At 50.3% G+C, this 15723-nt stretch overlaps 1 protein-coding gene across 1 annotated transcript; it reads right to left on the bottom strand.

Annotated features, from left to right (window-relative positions):
- Positions 1-412: 412 nt before the first annotated feature.
- On the bottom strand, positions 413-12126 carry Tle7 (TLE family member 7). The gene is given in 11 exon segments (XM_075978017.1): positions 413-517; positions 784-857; positions 1196-1349; positions 1494-1635; positions 1819-2060; positions 2138-2350; positions 2695-2747; positions 2920-2942; positions 3057-3166; positions 11966-12027; positions 12030-12126. Coding segments are annotated over 11 exon segments (1275 nt in total).
- Positions 12127-15723: the final 3597 nt, after the last annotated feature.

The raw sequence follows: 15723 nt of genomic DNA on the forward strand, positions 1-15723 counted from the left end.
TCTCTAAGTTGCTTTTTGTTAGGGTATTCCATCACAGTAATGGCAAAGTGACTTACACACCCACCCTGAATAACAGAGGGCCCCCACTTGCTAAACACAGACAGAAATGATCCATTACTATAACTTTGTTATCTGAAATACACAAACAGGTCATTCTGGGTTTTGTTCTATTTTATTAATTACAAAGTCATATCTCATAAAGACCTGCCAAACAGTTATCAACGAGTGGGGATGTAAAAAAAATACAAAAAAAAAAAAGAAAAGCCCCCAAGCCATATACTCAAAGCCTGGGAGTACAGCCAGCCAACCATAGCTGAAGTAGAAGGAGGCACGTGTTGGAGATTCCGGCACTGTGAGGTCACATGGTCTGATCGCTTTGGTTCTTCCCTGGCAGGGCCATAACCCACAACCTTCAATACAAGAGCTGGTATACTGTGGCACTTTCCTTGGAGCCCGTGACCAGGTACTGACTATCCGAGGATATGTCACAACACAGGATGTCATAGCACTCCTCTGTCTAGAAAAGAAAGGTAAGGACCATGAATGGCTGGGGCTTGAGTCAGACGGGAGGACTTCATGTTTCAAGGTCTATGTAGACTCAAGGCTTCACTGGGTCATGGACAAAACTCAAAGTGAAGACCATGGGTTCACAGGATCAGTCCTTAATCCCTGCCACTATAAAGTGTCATCTCAGTTCTCTCTGGGACCCATCAAGTAGGGATCTGGGGCCACAAGCGCTGAGTGTTTTGGTCCATACACCTCCACCCCTCACCATCTCCATACCTGGAACAATCTTCGAAGAGAAGGTGCCTCTAAACAATTGATCGTGCTATCCAGCGTGGCCACAAAATGAGTCCCTGGCAAAGGGAAGAACAGAGTGAAAAATCAGAAACTGAGCCTGTGTTCTCATTCCACTGTCTTCAAGTAGACTAGGGAGAGAGCAACTACCTACTCTGCCTCAGTTTCCCTACCTTATAAAAATCAGGCCCATGTCATCTGCTGCCGCCAGAACCACAGCCAGGACATGGCGATCTGTCCCTGAACAAGGGGCCCACGGGATGCGACTACTGCCACTTCTGTCTACCTGGACCTTCAGGCTTCATTCTATATGGAAGTCCTTGTGGTCAAGAGTAGCATAAGGAAAGTGGGGGGGTGGGGAGTAGGAACTCATGGGGCCACCTGGCTTCTAACTCACCACAAGAGGCAAACTTGAGGTTGTGGTGTTGTGAGTATCTCTGAACAACAGCTTTGTACTTCTCCTCCCGGTGCGCGTGCAGGATGGCAATGTCACTCATCTTCAAGCCCGCCAGCACCCACTCCTCACTGGGGTCATGGGTAATGCTAAGGATCTGTGGGAAGTTTGCGTCTGCGCTCAAAATGGCCAGTGCCCTCATTTAAGCCCTGGCCTCAGATTTACACTCAGCATCCCCCTGCCCACACCCAAGCCCCCATCCTAGGGTTGAACTTGGTCCTGAAGGCAACCAAGCAGGCACCTCATGGCATAAGTTGTGTTGCTGAATCTTCTGGTAGCTCCTCATGTCCCATGAATACAGGATGGTATCTTCACCACCTGTCCAGAACTTAAAGCCTGTGATGTCCACGCAGCGGGACCCATAGGGAGGAACTTCATGCTTCCTGGTGGGAAAACAACTGAGGTCTTTAGCAAGGTTTGCTCCCCGGCCCAGAATGTGGAAGAGTTAGGAATGTACGGGGTTAGAAAGTACCTAGCATAGCCCTACTGCCAAGAAGGCAAAATGGGGGTCTCATTCTCAAATCCTTCCCAAGACACCTGAGTGGTTCTGGAGAGAGAGGTCCTACCTGATCAAGATTTGGTTCTGCACATCCCAAATCTCCACGAATCCTTTGAAAGAAGCCAAGCAGATGTGCGCATCAGAAGAGAGGGCCAAGGAATAGCATATGGGGCCTGTGGAGGCCATCTGGGCCCTGATTTGGGGTGTGGGAGCCAGGTCCCAGAGAGTAAGAGCCTGGGCTATTCCCCCTGTAATCAGGCTCTGCTCATCAGGGAACAGCTTGCAGGTGAGCACACGGTTCTGAGGGTCCTGGGGAAGAACACACGCTGTCAATACACTTGGCAGTGCTGAGGACAGAGGCCCTGGCTGCCTTCTCAAAACCTCACCTGAAAGTCCAGCTGGGCCTGAGGTGCTCTGTCCGAGGCATGCAACGCGTCTTCATCCCACACCCGGATGTAGCCGGTGCCACAAGTGTACACGTGGAGCGGAGCACGGCTAACGGCGATAGCATTCACTCGCCTCCCATGTTGGAGAGTGCCAACCCTCCAGGAACCGTATGGGGACTTCCGTGTGACTACGGCCTCATCTGGAATCGGAGGCTGGGGAGATGACAGGACCCGTCAACCATGACAGAGGCCTGCTCTGCCCCTACTCCCCAAATTTCTAAGCTTCTTTCTCATTAGCAGCTTGGTTCAGGGGTCCCCAAATCACGTCTCTTGTAGAAGTGACACTGTGGTTAAAGGTCCTATTTATCAAAATGGCAGAACAAGGAGAGTAGTCTCATGAAGAAGATGCTATCCCAGGTCACCCCAGAGAAGGGAATAGGGGTGTGCAAACCATTTCTCCATCGAGGGCTTTGCAAACACACCGCTTCTCCATTGGAGGGTAGGCGGGAAAGAAAGATGATGTCTAGGTGATAAAAACGTAACCTTAAGCTACTTACAATGGCTTTGAGGAATGACCAGACTTCTTTGTTGAGCAAGGACGAAGAACAGGCTGCAGGGAGACAGCCACACCCACCGGTCACGGACCAAGTGTCACCACATCAGTCACAAGGTCAGAAGGAGAGCTGCTCTCTTACACCAAACCCGGTACCTCACCCACCATCTGGGCTCCAGCTTGGGCTGCCCCCCCCTTCCTGACCACACTGTTAGGGCCCTGCACTTACCAGCTGTAGCTCCTGGTTGAGAGCTGTGATGGAGAAGAAAGAGGGAGGAGATGGCATGAAGGGCGGAGCTTTGTGTTGAGCCCTCCCTGCCCAGGACAGTCCATCACCCTGCCCACTTTCACTCATGACAGCCTTACCCTGAGCTGGTTCCTCCTTCTGGTTCTGCTTCTGAGAACTGCATGTGCTGAAGCCCAGATGTGTCCTGGGCCTGGGGATGCCACCGCTGCTGGGTCATACTGTGCATTTCCTGATAAACGGGGTCACGCTGCATTGAGGGACATGGGGGCAGCTGGGTCATTCCCTGTGCACTGTCCATATGGTGGTGTTCTTGTTGCCATTGGTGAGAAAAAATACCAGAGCTTCCTGGCATCTTCTTTATCACCTCTTCATCATAAATCCTGAGTATCCTGAATGAGTCCTCTTTTTCTTCACTCATGTTCTTGAGTCAATCAAGTGAATGAACCATCTGGCTCTAGGGACGCAGCAACCAGATCCTGGGTTCCCAGTTCATCCTGATCTCCTGTACTATGAAAGAGAGCAGAAAAGGGCTGGGAAGCAGCTCCATTGCAAGTGCTTATTGCACCAGTACGAGACTCTGAGAGCAGATTCCCAGCCTCCATGTACAGAGCCTAGCACGTATTTGCAATCCTAGTGCTAGGCCAGTGGAGGCAGGGGACCCCTGGGGCTTGTTGGCCAGCCATACAACCTGAATTGGTAAACTCCAGGTTTAGTGAGAGACCCTGTCTCAAATAAAAAAATCAATTCATTAAAAATAAGGAGACAGGCCAGAGAGATGGCCCCACAAGCCTGAGAGCTCGACTTCAGTCCTCAAACCTGTGTAAAGGCCCAGATGTGGTAGCACACATCTGTAATCCCAGTGCTTCTTTCTACAATAAGATGGGAAGCAGAGACAGAATTATCCAGATGTCTGAAGACCAGCTGTCCTGGAGCACACAGTATAGCAACAGACACAGAGAGACCCTGCCTCAAAAAAAAAAGGCGGAAGCAGAGAAGCAACTCCTGAGACGCTGGCCTCTGGCCTCCACGTGTGCTCCGTGGTGTGTGCACACTCGTATTCATGTGACGGGCACACATGCCTACCCCAAAAAACAACTTCAAAAAAATGTGGAGATTGTTTGAGGAAGACAGCTGACACCAACCTTTGACCCCACGTGCACGCACACATGTACACACACTTCCACACACAGGAGCACACACACACACACACAGAGGGAACAAAGGCAAGAATCAGGTATACTGTGCAGAGTCTGTTTGGAATGTTCTGGAAACACCTCTTTGGATGTAAGGCCTCAAAAGATCAGCTACCAATTAACTTTGGCGACATGGACTGTGTTTCTGTGTGGATGAAATGAAACCCATCCTTTAATCTGGACATCCCCATATCGAATGTGGCTCATCCCCAAATGTGCCCAGACCCTAAGGCAACAGGAAGTCCACAGATACCCTGGGGTCTCATCCAATGACAACGTGGAGGAGCTTGGGACCATGCACTCTAATGTAAGACGCTCTGTTTGGGGAGAACAGGAGGCAGAGTGAGCCGGGCAGTGATTGACGTGTGCTCCACCCTGCGACAATGCTAACATGGGAACAGATTCACGTCTGCAGGTTGCGCAGCACTGTAGGAGGCCAGTAGCAAATGATACATGGAGAACAGGGTACTCAGCTGCAGCCTGCGCAGGGGAATGGTGAATTTAAGACAGGCCGGAGTCCTCTTTGGAAAGATTCCACTCCAATCTATCCAACAGCTAGCCCTAGAAATGTCCCTGGGTAGAAACCCCAGGTTTTTCTATTAAAAGGACCTAAGAGAAACCTCAGAGACATGGATAGCTATGGAGGGAGAATCTTCGTTTCAGAAAATGGTTTTGAGAGTCAGGCTCATTCAATGGCACCCATGAAAGTCTCCAGCAGGACTTCAGCAGAAAACCAGCAGCCTGACAATGGTTAGTTGTATATTTGGCCCTGAACTAAATCCTTTACATGGAAGGTCTAATTTTTTCCTTGCCACCATATGCTCTATATTTACGGCTGTTGGTTGATTGCTGGTTTGCAGTACAGCAGATCAAGCCCCGGGCCTTCTTTCTACATGCTAGGCAAGCACTCTATACTGAGCTGAAGGCCCAGCCTTTCTGGGCGTTCTGTTTTGAGACAATATCTTGTTCTACAGCCCAGCCTGGCTTCAAACTTCTGACTATGGTCCTGCCTCAGCATCCCAGAGGCTAGGGCACATTTCATAGATTAATAAGCCAAGCCCAAAGCAAGTGAGCCCCAGGTCCCAGGTCGAGTGGCTAGAAAGAACAGAGCTGCTCCCACTGGGCTCTCCCTGGCTCACTTCTTACCGCCCACTAGAAGGAAGAAAGCAATACCCACCGTAAGAGCCAAAGCACATACTCTGACCTAGCACCCCCACATTCACAAAACTGTCCTGTAGACACACTCAGATATAGACAAAACGACATGCGTGCAAGCTGGAGCAAAACCCAAACACCACAGGGGAAGACTGGTGATGTATATAGCACATCCTCACAGAGGAAGAGTGCACAGTAGTTAAAATCATTGACATGGACCGTTTCAGGGCATACTATTAGAAGGGGGAGTTACAAAGCTCAGAATAATGTTCAAAATATATTAACTTTATATAAGAAAGGATGGAAATTAGAATTTATTTTCATGTGTGTACAAGAGATTAAGAAGAATAGCTGTGTTTCCAATATAGAAACCGGAAAACGAGGAACAGGAGGGAGGAACAGTCACAAGACCTGATACTGCTTTTCTTCTTTGGGGACACTTCAACCTATGTTAGAAACTCTTGAGCCAGGAGCCAAATTTTCATCTCCCCCAAAGCACAGCCCAGCCCCCGTGATTCCTAATTAGTTCTGTCATTTGTTCACTTAACACGTTTTCTCTGAGAGGCATCAGACTTCCTTTAACTAGGGACACCCGGGCTAGTTCAGCCCTGGTGAGAATCAGCAATGGGGCACAGGCCTCTGCACCTTACAGAATGAGCATTCCAGATAAGTGAGGGCCCCGCTGCAAAGTCCTCCGCATTCCAGATAAGTGAGGGCCCTGCTGTAAAGCCCTCCACGTTCCAGATAAGTGAGGGCCCTGCTGCAAAGCCCTCCACATTCCAGATAAGTGAGGGCCCTGCTACAATGTCCTCCTATGGAGGTCGGGTAAAGCCTAAAGACAATGAAATTACTTAACTGGGGCTTCTGACTTCAAGTTAACCAGATTTTCACCATCAAGGTAAGCCAAGGCTTTTGAAGGTGCAATTCACGGGCTTCCCTCTCTTCTCTCCAAGAGTAGGAAATTCTGCACTCACAAATAATCTCGGGCAGGAAACTCACCTCAGAAGTCAGGTTGAAGCCTAGAGATTAAAAGTGGAAGGTGAAGACCCAGCTAGGCTTGGATCCACCCTTCCACACCCAGGGAGGTGAGGAGGGGGAGGAGGGAAGGAGGAGTCGTCTGAGGTAAACACCAGGCCTAACAAATACTGAAGCCCTGGGTGAGAACCCGGTCAGGTGTTTGGATCCTGAAGGGCTGGTCAACATCAGGGTGTGGCCACACACGTGCTGAGCTCCTGTGTCTCTGAGTGGAGAACAAGGCAGGAATCTCTCCATATAAGTTCAGCAGATAGAGTGAGAAACTTCAGGGGGATAAACCTGTGGTTTCAGCTGACCTAGAAGAGTCAGTATCTGGTCAAAAGGCATTTGCGGTTAAATTCTCACCTCCAGATGAATTCCCTTTGCACCCAGGGCAGATCTTCAGTAAGCTGAAAACGGGGAGTTAGGGAAAGGGGATGGCATTCCCTCTCCTTCTCCCTGGTCTGGCTTTGTGCCTTTCATCTTTCTGATTTCTGAAATTAACCGCTCAAGAAGCCTTGCATTTCTGTGGCTGTCTTGTCTAGGGATCCTTGAATTTGAACATCCCATGGAGTCCTCCAGAAGGCTTGATGAGAATGCCAGCACCCCCCAGACTTTCTGATTCAAGGGCTCAGATGTTGAGAATCTGTGCTTCTAAGAGGGTGCTTGGCGATGAAGACCGTGGTTAGGAGAAATGGTTGTGGCAGTGGGAATGACAGAGAAAAACTGCCAGGGTGATGTCGGGATGAGAGCAGTGATGGAGATGGTCTTGGGGATGGGGAGGGGAGGGGGATGGGGATATAGCAGAGGTGAGGTGGGTAGTGATATTATAGATGGGGATGATGTTACTGTAGTAGTGGTGGTGGTAATGGTTGTAAAACTGGTTGGTGGTAACGAGAATGGTAATGCCACTGTAGTTTTGGCGACAACGGTGGCGATGGTGACAACCGTGGAGACAGAGTAGTGAGCGTACTGATGTTAGGTGCTGCTGCTGCTGTTGGTTGGAGCACTGTGTTTGAAAAGCTCGGTACAACTCTTCCGTCCTCTGGTTCCTTCCCACAGGAGGACAGTTGTGGGTGAGTCTGGATACTTCTCCTCTCGTTCCCGATTCTGCTGCCTGCCTGTCCTCTCTCCTCACTAAATTCTCTACTCTGGTTCCTTCTTCATCCCTCGGTCTTCTTCTTTTGAAGCAAAAACTCTGAAAAGGCTGCTGCTTAGAAGTCCCTTGCTTCCTGTCCCTAAAATCTCGTCTATTCCTCTTGTCCCCCTTCTCGTTGTCCCCAATACTTCTGAAGTGTCCCCAATGCCACCTTCATTACCCAGATCCCCTAGCCTGGTATTTAAGATGCATCTACATCTGCTCTCCTCCTGTTTTTCCGTTTCTGCCACACCTGACCCACGGTTTCGTGAGCAGCCTGCTCCCCCCTCGGGCTTTGTCCATGCTTGTCCTTCATCTCGGAATGATGTTTCTGCTCACTTGTGTGTCAAACAGATGCCCCCATACACTCTGAGCCAAGTGTGTGCCGTGAGCCAGAAACCAGGCCAAAGCCAAGCCTACATCCTTGAGGAATTCCTGCATAAAGGGGGGGACAGTGCCTGTGGTCAGTGCAGCCCTTGGAGGAAAGAACTTCTAGAAAGGGCCGCTGCATTCCCCATAAAGTGGTGCCCTGTTTATCATAGCCTGTTGCGTAGCCACCCAGGTGGGAGCTTCACATCAATCCCTGTTCTGTTCTGACACAATCCACCTTGTGACGAATTATCATGTACTGATTCTCACAGGAAACACACGGTGCAGCAAACAGGGCCTGGGGTTGTCCCCAGTTTGGACCCATAAGAATTAATGGGGGGAGGGGGTCAGAATCCCACAGACTCTTATCTAAGACCAGAATACAAATCCTAGTCCTGGCGGCATTTTTAATGTTCTAAGAAGTATTTCATATGAGTCTTTTTCTATTAAACACTGTAAAACTTGTGTTTAGGACAAGGAACTCAAATCTTTTTCTGTTTGTTTTATTTTTAAGACAGGGTCTCACTCTGTAGTCCTGTTTGGCCTGGCGGACCTTGTACTCAAGAGATTCACTTGCCTGTTTCCTTAGTGTATACAGAGGTGTAGGGAGGGAGGAGCCTAGCGAATCTGGTCAGTTTCAGAGGCTTCTGAAACTTTTTGGTCTGTCTGCTTCCTGAGGGTCTTTTGTTTTCATATTTTGTTTGTTTGCGGTTTTTGTTTGTTTTTGGTTTTTTTGAGTCAGGATTTCTATAGATGTAGCCCTGGCCATCCTGGAACTCTCTCTCTGTAGACCAGGCTGTCCTGGAACTTACTCTGTAAACCAGGCTTTCCTGAATTATCTTTTTATTGATTCTCATAGAAAACACACAGTAAACCAAACAGGACCTGGGTTTGTCCCCAGTTTGAAACCTTAAGAATTAATAAGGGGGAGTCAGAATTCCAGAGTCTTGTCCAGAACCCTTCAAATATCTTTCAATAAGAAGGGTAACGATAGCCAGGTGTGGTGGTGCACACCTTTAATCCCAGCACTCAGGAAGCAGAGGCAGGCGGATCTCTGAGTTCAAGACCCAAAATTCCCTAAGGAGACCAGGTTGGCCTCTGCCTACTCAGGGCTGGGATTAAAGGTTTATCTCCCTGCCTTCTAAGACAGTTAGGCTGATATTTTAATTCCCCCACCAGGTAAAAAAGTTTTATTTACACGAAGACTCTGCTACAACTTCAGATGAAAGCGAGTGAGTCCCTCCCCATTTCATCTCCTCTGCACTGTTTCAAACTCAGTCTCTGAAGAGCTGAGACCAGAGTCCAGCCCATGGGGGAAAGACACAGATGGTCACCACAGCATTAGAATAAAAATCACATGCACTTCCTGGCTTGGGGTTCTTGCTCTTCCAAGCACACCCTCTTGATCACGAGTAAAGTCTTGTCTCGTTGAGGCATTTCTGTTGGAGTGATGATCAAGTTATGCCCCTGGGCTTATTTCTAACAATGTGTGTGGGTGTTTTGCCTGCATGTATGTCTACAAACCCTATGTGTGCAGTGTCCAGAGGCCAAAAGAGGGCGTCAGATCCTCTGGCACTGGTGTTATAGATGGTTGTGAGCATCCATGTGGGTGATGGGAATCAAGTCCTCTCTAGAAGAGAGCAGTCAGTGCTCTCAGCCACTGAGCTATCTCTTCACCACCACCCCCATATGACTTTTTAAAATATTTGAAAGAGCCTTACTGAGCCATAGGAATTCCTTCTACATTCTTCATACATGGCCGTGTATGTATGTGTGTGTGTAAGCATGCGTGCTTCTCCCCCTCATTGCCCTCTTTTCAAATGTCCCAGTTCAGTATTCAGACCTCCCACTCCGTTCCTAGACTATCTCAGTGACTGCCAGTTCCGTTCTTAGCAATCCAGCATCCTACTCAAGTGCACAGCAGCCACCCTATCCAGTTTGCTGGCGCCAAATGCCCTCACGCACGCTCCTTCCTCCATCTCCCTACAGCTGCGTGAAGACTAACCCTACATCCAGCACTTCTGGGTTTATGATTGCAATCAACTTCAGCTCCTCCTGGAACCTCTGTTTCCTGACACAGAAGCTTCCCTACAGGGTAGCCATGAGAGATGACTGAACAGTTGACAGAGCTTCGTGATCCAGAATCTTTGTCCTCCCTAGAAATCCTGGCCGCAAAGCCACGCTCGCTGGACCATAGGGGACCTCCCCGACACCAGCTCTGTCTCTCTGAGCTCCAAGTGAATATGTGTTTATTTGGAATCTAGCATTGCTAAAGCTCTCACTGATCTAGGGCCCTCCTCGCCTATCCACTCAAAAGCAAGCCAACTCTTCCTCCAGAAGCATAAGTTTGATTGCACCTCTTCCAGTCTTAGGAAAGCTGTTTATGGTTAGCTCCATTTTCAGATGGGGAAACTGAGGTTCGGGCTAATAGCCTGCAGTGATGAAAAGTTGTAAGACTGGAAAACGATGGTCATTGTTCAATGCTGTGCTGTCGCTGAATTGTATAGAGTTAAAATGGTGGGTTTCGTGTTGATTATGTATTTTACAAGAAAAAAAAGCAATAAGGAGTTAAAGGCCTGTAAGTCTCCATACCGTGAGCCTTCTTCCTCTCCATCCAGTGAACTCCAGGTAGTTTGGCCTGTGGTTTCTTACCTTTGTGACCCTAGGAGGGCCAGTCAGCTGTAGATGGCCCCTGCCCAAGGAATATAGGCAAATGAAGTTTGCGGTGGTGAAGGTGCACCCTGGCTGATGGGTCAGCCACCTGTGTGATATTAGAATCAAAGACATTGGCCTGCAGACCTTCATTGGAGTCTCTGCTCTCTGGTGGACAACTGCAGCCCAGCTCAAATCTAATTTCCAGCCATAAGGCCCCTGAGGCTGCTGTGCAGTTTACTAGAGGGCTATGCTCAGGGCATTGCCCCCCTCCACTTCCATCCCTGACTCCAGGAGCTTCTCTTTCAACACGGTGCCACCAAGAGAGTCATCTAGACACTTGCTGATGAAAATGTATAAACAATAATATTCACGGGTACCAAACCCTCCCCTCTTCCCCTCTTCCTAGTACACTGTGTGAACGCCTGCAGTTCCAAGTCCAGAGGGCAGAGGGCAGTAAAGAGTAAACTGAGATCACAGAATGGGGGGGGGGGCTCAAAGGAGAGGTGACTTTTGCTCTGAGCAGTGTGGAAGAGGAACCTTCTAGAAGGAAGGGATGACATTGGGTCAGGCCACTCCTCACTATTCATCTGGTCCTTTGATGTCACGGGGAACCCCTAACTCTCCCATCCTTCTCGAGTCGCCTGTCAGAGACGCATATGATGATGGTCCCTCTCACACAATGTCCTTACTCACTCCCTGAGACTGACCACTTGCATTCCAAATCCTACTGACTGGTTTCATTCAGAATTCTCCTTTTTCTTCCTAAGGACTTTTGAGCTAAGCTTTGAGCTGTCACAGTCAGGGCCTTGGGGTGACACCCCTCATCACAGCTCTTCCAGTGAGCTCCTTCAACTGAGAGCTGTTTCATTACTGGACTTCTTTAAAGTCAATGTGGTGGGCTAACGGGTGTGCTCCCTCTCTGCCACCCCCGCAGCCCTCTGGTATCACCATCTTCTCGGTCTCCCGTAGGAGAGAGACCCAGGGGACATTTTGCCACCACCACCTCAGTCCCAACAGCTCCGGGGTCCTGGATCTGAGGCAGCTGTTGAAGGACTTTTCCTCAGGTTCAGAGCGGAGAAAGAGCCTTCGTGTGGCTGAGGGGACCTGGTAGCCACACGCGGGTAATTTGGTCACTTGCTCTCCGCCATGCTGGAAGTGCCCAGGCGAGTTGCGCTGCCTCCTTTTGGCAGCAGAAGCGGAAGACAATTCCTACGGGCTGCTGTGCCCTCCCTCCTCCCCGTGCAGGGTACCCAAACTCCCACACAGGTTTCATGTCCCTGTCCCCTTGCACCACGACACCAGCAGCAGGCCGGTACAGCCCTGCGCGAGGCCCTCCAGGAATGGCGGGAACTGTGCAGCTGGTGCATGGAGCTCCCGCCTGCTCTGGGAAGAGTCCTCGGAGGCTCCCGCCTTGGTGACGAATGGGCGGCCCCAGCCCGGGTGTTGGGGTGGGGAGGTAGAGGCTGGAGGACACGCCAGGGTCGTCGACAGAAGAGTTTCTTACCGTGACTGGCTGCGAGTCTCCGGGGGCACCTGGGGGCCGCCGCAGGAGACACTTGGTGCAGTTGAGGAAGGCTTCCTGGAGGCTGGGCTTGGACGGAGGGTGGGTGGGATTTCCGCGCCCGAAAAGGGGTGGGAGCCGCACCTCAGGAACATGGCAGCCATTTGAAGACCCGCCCTGCTGTGGTGGATGAAACTGGAGCAGGAAGTGGCGCCCAGATCTCCACAAACAAAAGAGTAGGCTTATGATTCCCATCTACCCTTCTGGTTCAGGCCTTCGCGGGGAGCCCCCAGGAGGCCTGGAAGGTGCCCCACCTGTGGGGAGCCACCTCATCTGTAGTGTGTGGGACTAAAGGAAGCAGGGAACTTCCCAACCCTGTGGCTGCATGCTTCTCCCCGAAAAGGCCAAGACCGGCTCATCTCCCGTTGTCCGATTCTTGACTAAGCGGAAGGGGTTGGCAGACATTCTGAAATAGAACGGAATGCTCTCCTCGGTTCCCGGTCAGGCCAGACAACAACAGACAAAAGTGGAGAGAATTCATTGTCTTCCCAGAAGCCCTTCTCAGACTCGTTGTACCCAGGTGTTTTCTGAGGGTGACAAGTTTGGGCAGGAAGGCACCCTGTACCTCCGAGACAGATGTTCTGATCCAGACTGAAGGGAAAAGATTGTAACAGACGTCCAGCTGGGCCTAGAGCTCCAGATGAGAAATGTTACAGCGTCAGAAGAGTCTCTGGGGCTGAGGCTCCTGCGGTCATTGGAAGGCATCGCCCAGACTAGGGCAGATGTGGCTGGGGTACCTTCCTAGTGGTAGCTGATCGAACAGGGCAGGGACAAGAGAGATCTTGACTAGGTACTGTGGGCAAGGCTTATTGCTGGGAAATTTAACACTCTAGAGAAACTACTGTGTGTGACATATAAACTAGCCTGGGGAATTCCACAGCTTTATCTCTATCTGAAAGCAAGCTGGCTAAGGACCGGATTGGGTTATCCTCTCCTGAGCTGGGCCCTGGACCATAAGAGGTCAATAGGACTTAGTCTCTATCCTGACCAGCTGCCCTGTTTCATAGATCTATCCTGGCCAGTTTTATGACAACTTGGCACAAGCTAGAGTCATCTGAGAGGAGGGAGCCTCAACTGAGAAAATGCTTCCATATGGCCAGGCTGTAGGCAAGCCTGTAGGGTATTTTCTTAATTAGTGATTGATGGGGGAGAACCAAGTCTGTTGTGGGTGGGGCCACTCCTGGGGTGGTGGTCCTGAGTCCTATAAGAAAGCAGATGGAGCAAGCCAGTAAGCAGCACCCCTCCATGGCTTCTACATCAGCTCCCGTCTCTGGGGTCCTGCCCTGTTTGAGTTCCTGTCCCGACTTCCCTTAGTGATAGGCTGTGACCTGCAAGTGTAAATGGAATAAGTCCTTTCCTTCCCCAAATTGTTTTTGGTCATAGTGTTTCATCACGGCAATAGTAACCATAGCTAAGATGAGATCTCAACACAGAAAAACTCTGAAGACATCATGGGGAAGGTCACAGAATCGAGAAAGGGCTGCTGGGGAAAGGAGGTCTCGCTTTTAACAAAGACACCCCCAGGTATCTGGAATAAACACCTGGTCAGTGTCCGGGCTGAGTGGGCCCTAAGAAGCTTCCATTTGTTTTACGGGAGACTTCTTGTCCCATGCCCCTACCCCCCACCCTTCGACATACAGGACATTCTACCAGCCACCACAGAAAATGGCGTGTCATCCACTTAGGACCCTGCGTGGCCTCAGGAAGATGAGATGCCTGTCCCTGTCAGCCCCTGCCCCCCTGAGAGTCAGCTCTGCACACAGGTCAAACCACTGAGATGGGAGAGAACTCCCAAGAAGGTTTGAGAGGGCAAGAGGAAAGGTCTGTAAAGGAGGAGGAAGGATAGAGGTGGAGAGGTGATGCTCACAGAGAAAGAAGGTGGGGGAAGGTGAGGCACACAAGGGTGGCCTGAGCATCAGGCCCCTGTAACCTCATGAGAGTTCAGAAGACAACATCTCCAGTTATCTGGTCTCTTCAGAAGGGTTTGTTTGCCTCTTGGGGGATGCTCAGCTATGGATGGGGCAGATGCAGTCTGCTCTCATTAGTGAGCCCTACACGCTTGCTCATTGCCCCCAGGAGCCCTAAAGCCTGGGTCTATTTGATATTTGATTCCAAGATCCTAAGTCCAAGTGTCTGTTTCAATGAAGTGTGGGTGATGACCCTATCAAGCCTCCATCACTGAGCACTGAAGCACTCAAACAGAGGGCAGACGAGAAAAGCACATCTCTCTTCCCCTACAGAGCCTAGCTGCAAACTCTGGACAGTCGCCCTGCATTGGTACCCTCTAAGGATTCTGCTTTCTCATGGGAAGTCTCCCGGACACATTTACTCTCCATGTGACCTTGGCAGCTCATCCCTGGGCCCCCTGCTCTATCAGGCAGGTGTGTGCCCTACAGCATGTGGTCTAAACTTTCCTGGATATGAGGTGATAGGCCACTGGGCCACAGGTATATATTCCTGTGGAGCCAAGTTTAGGCTATCTAGGAGAGCCTGGCTAGGATTATAGATGTGGGAGGAGTGGGGTCATCCCTAAGATCTGCCTCATAGGTACAGTTTTGTGTTTCTCTAGGGGTCATATCACTTACACAAGCTGTAACACTGCCCCCACCAACCCCATCTTCACCTAGATCCTGGGGGTAAGGAAGGGATGAAAGAAGGGTGCGGGGCAGAAGGTAGTCACTAGGCAGCAGAGCCCCAGGGGGAAGAGAGGAGGCTGCCTCTGCTGGAAGTGTCCCCTCTGTCCCCTCCTGTGGCCATGTGTGCAAGCATGTTCTGGGCAGGTCCTCTCTGTGAGGGTGTTCCGGTTGTTTGTGCAGGGGTGTGAGAACAGACTTGCTGTGCAGATAGGTGACTGTCGGTGAGACAAAAAGCACACCGGACATACCTTCCCTATTAGTCATGTGTATTTTGTCCCCAGACCTACCCATGGAGATGTTCAAGTCTGAGCCTTCTATGCATGCATTTGAACGTGCTGGAAGCTTCCCCATGGTCAGAACTCTCCCTTTAGATGAGCAGGCAAGGTAACCTACTTGGGGCAGAGGAAGCTAGGGAGACATACTGCTGCCCGTGGTGGCTCTGGATTGAGGCAGAGAGCGAGCCTTGTACCTAAAGCACACCCACTGCGTCTGCTCAGAACTGCAGAGGACCATTCTCTACACAGTAGGAAGCTAGTCCAGCAAGGCACAAGGGACATTTCCCAGGACCCCCAGTTTTCTCCCGCTGCTGGCAGGAACAGAAATCCACGGGACAATCCTGGCTGGAGTCTCCAGAACTCTTCACAGTTGTATTTGGCGACATCCCAGGCAGGGGTCGCATGTGGACTCACAAGCCTGCTCCATTCTACAGTGACTGCAACACCAGGCTGTCTTTCTCCAGTATGCCATTTTGTCCCAAGGGCTCTCTACTTCATTTAAATAGGCTACCAAAGACACATGCCATACAATTTCTTAATGCTGGTTATCCTGATTTGAGTGAAAATGAGCCCCATTGGTTCGTATATTTGTAAGCTCCGTCTACAGTTGGTGAACTGTTTGAGAAAGATTAGCTGTGCCCTTGTTATATCAGATGTGACACTGGGGTTGAGCTTTGAGGTTTCAAAGGCTCATTCCAAGTCCAGTGTCTCTTCGTCTGCAATCAGGATATAATCCCCGAAAGCATTACTGAAATTATTTGTCCAGCACCATACCTTCACGCATGCACGC

Source organism: Microtus pennsylvanicus, chromosome 6 (assembly GCF_037038515.1).
Source record: "Microtus pennsylvanicus isolate mMicPen1 chromosome 6, mMicPen1.hap1, whole genome shotgun sequence".
Lineage (NCBI taxonomy): Eukaryota > Metazoa > Chordata > Mammalia > Rodentia > Cricetidae > Microtus > Microtus pennsylvanicus.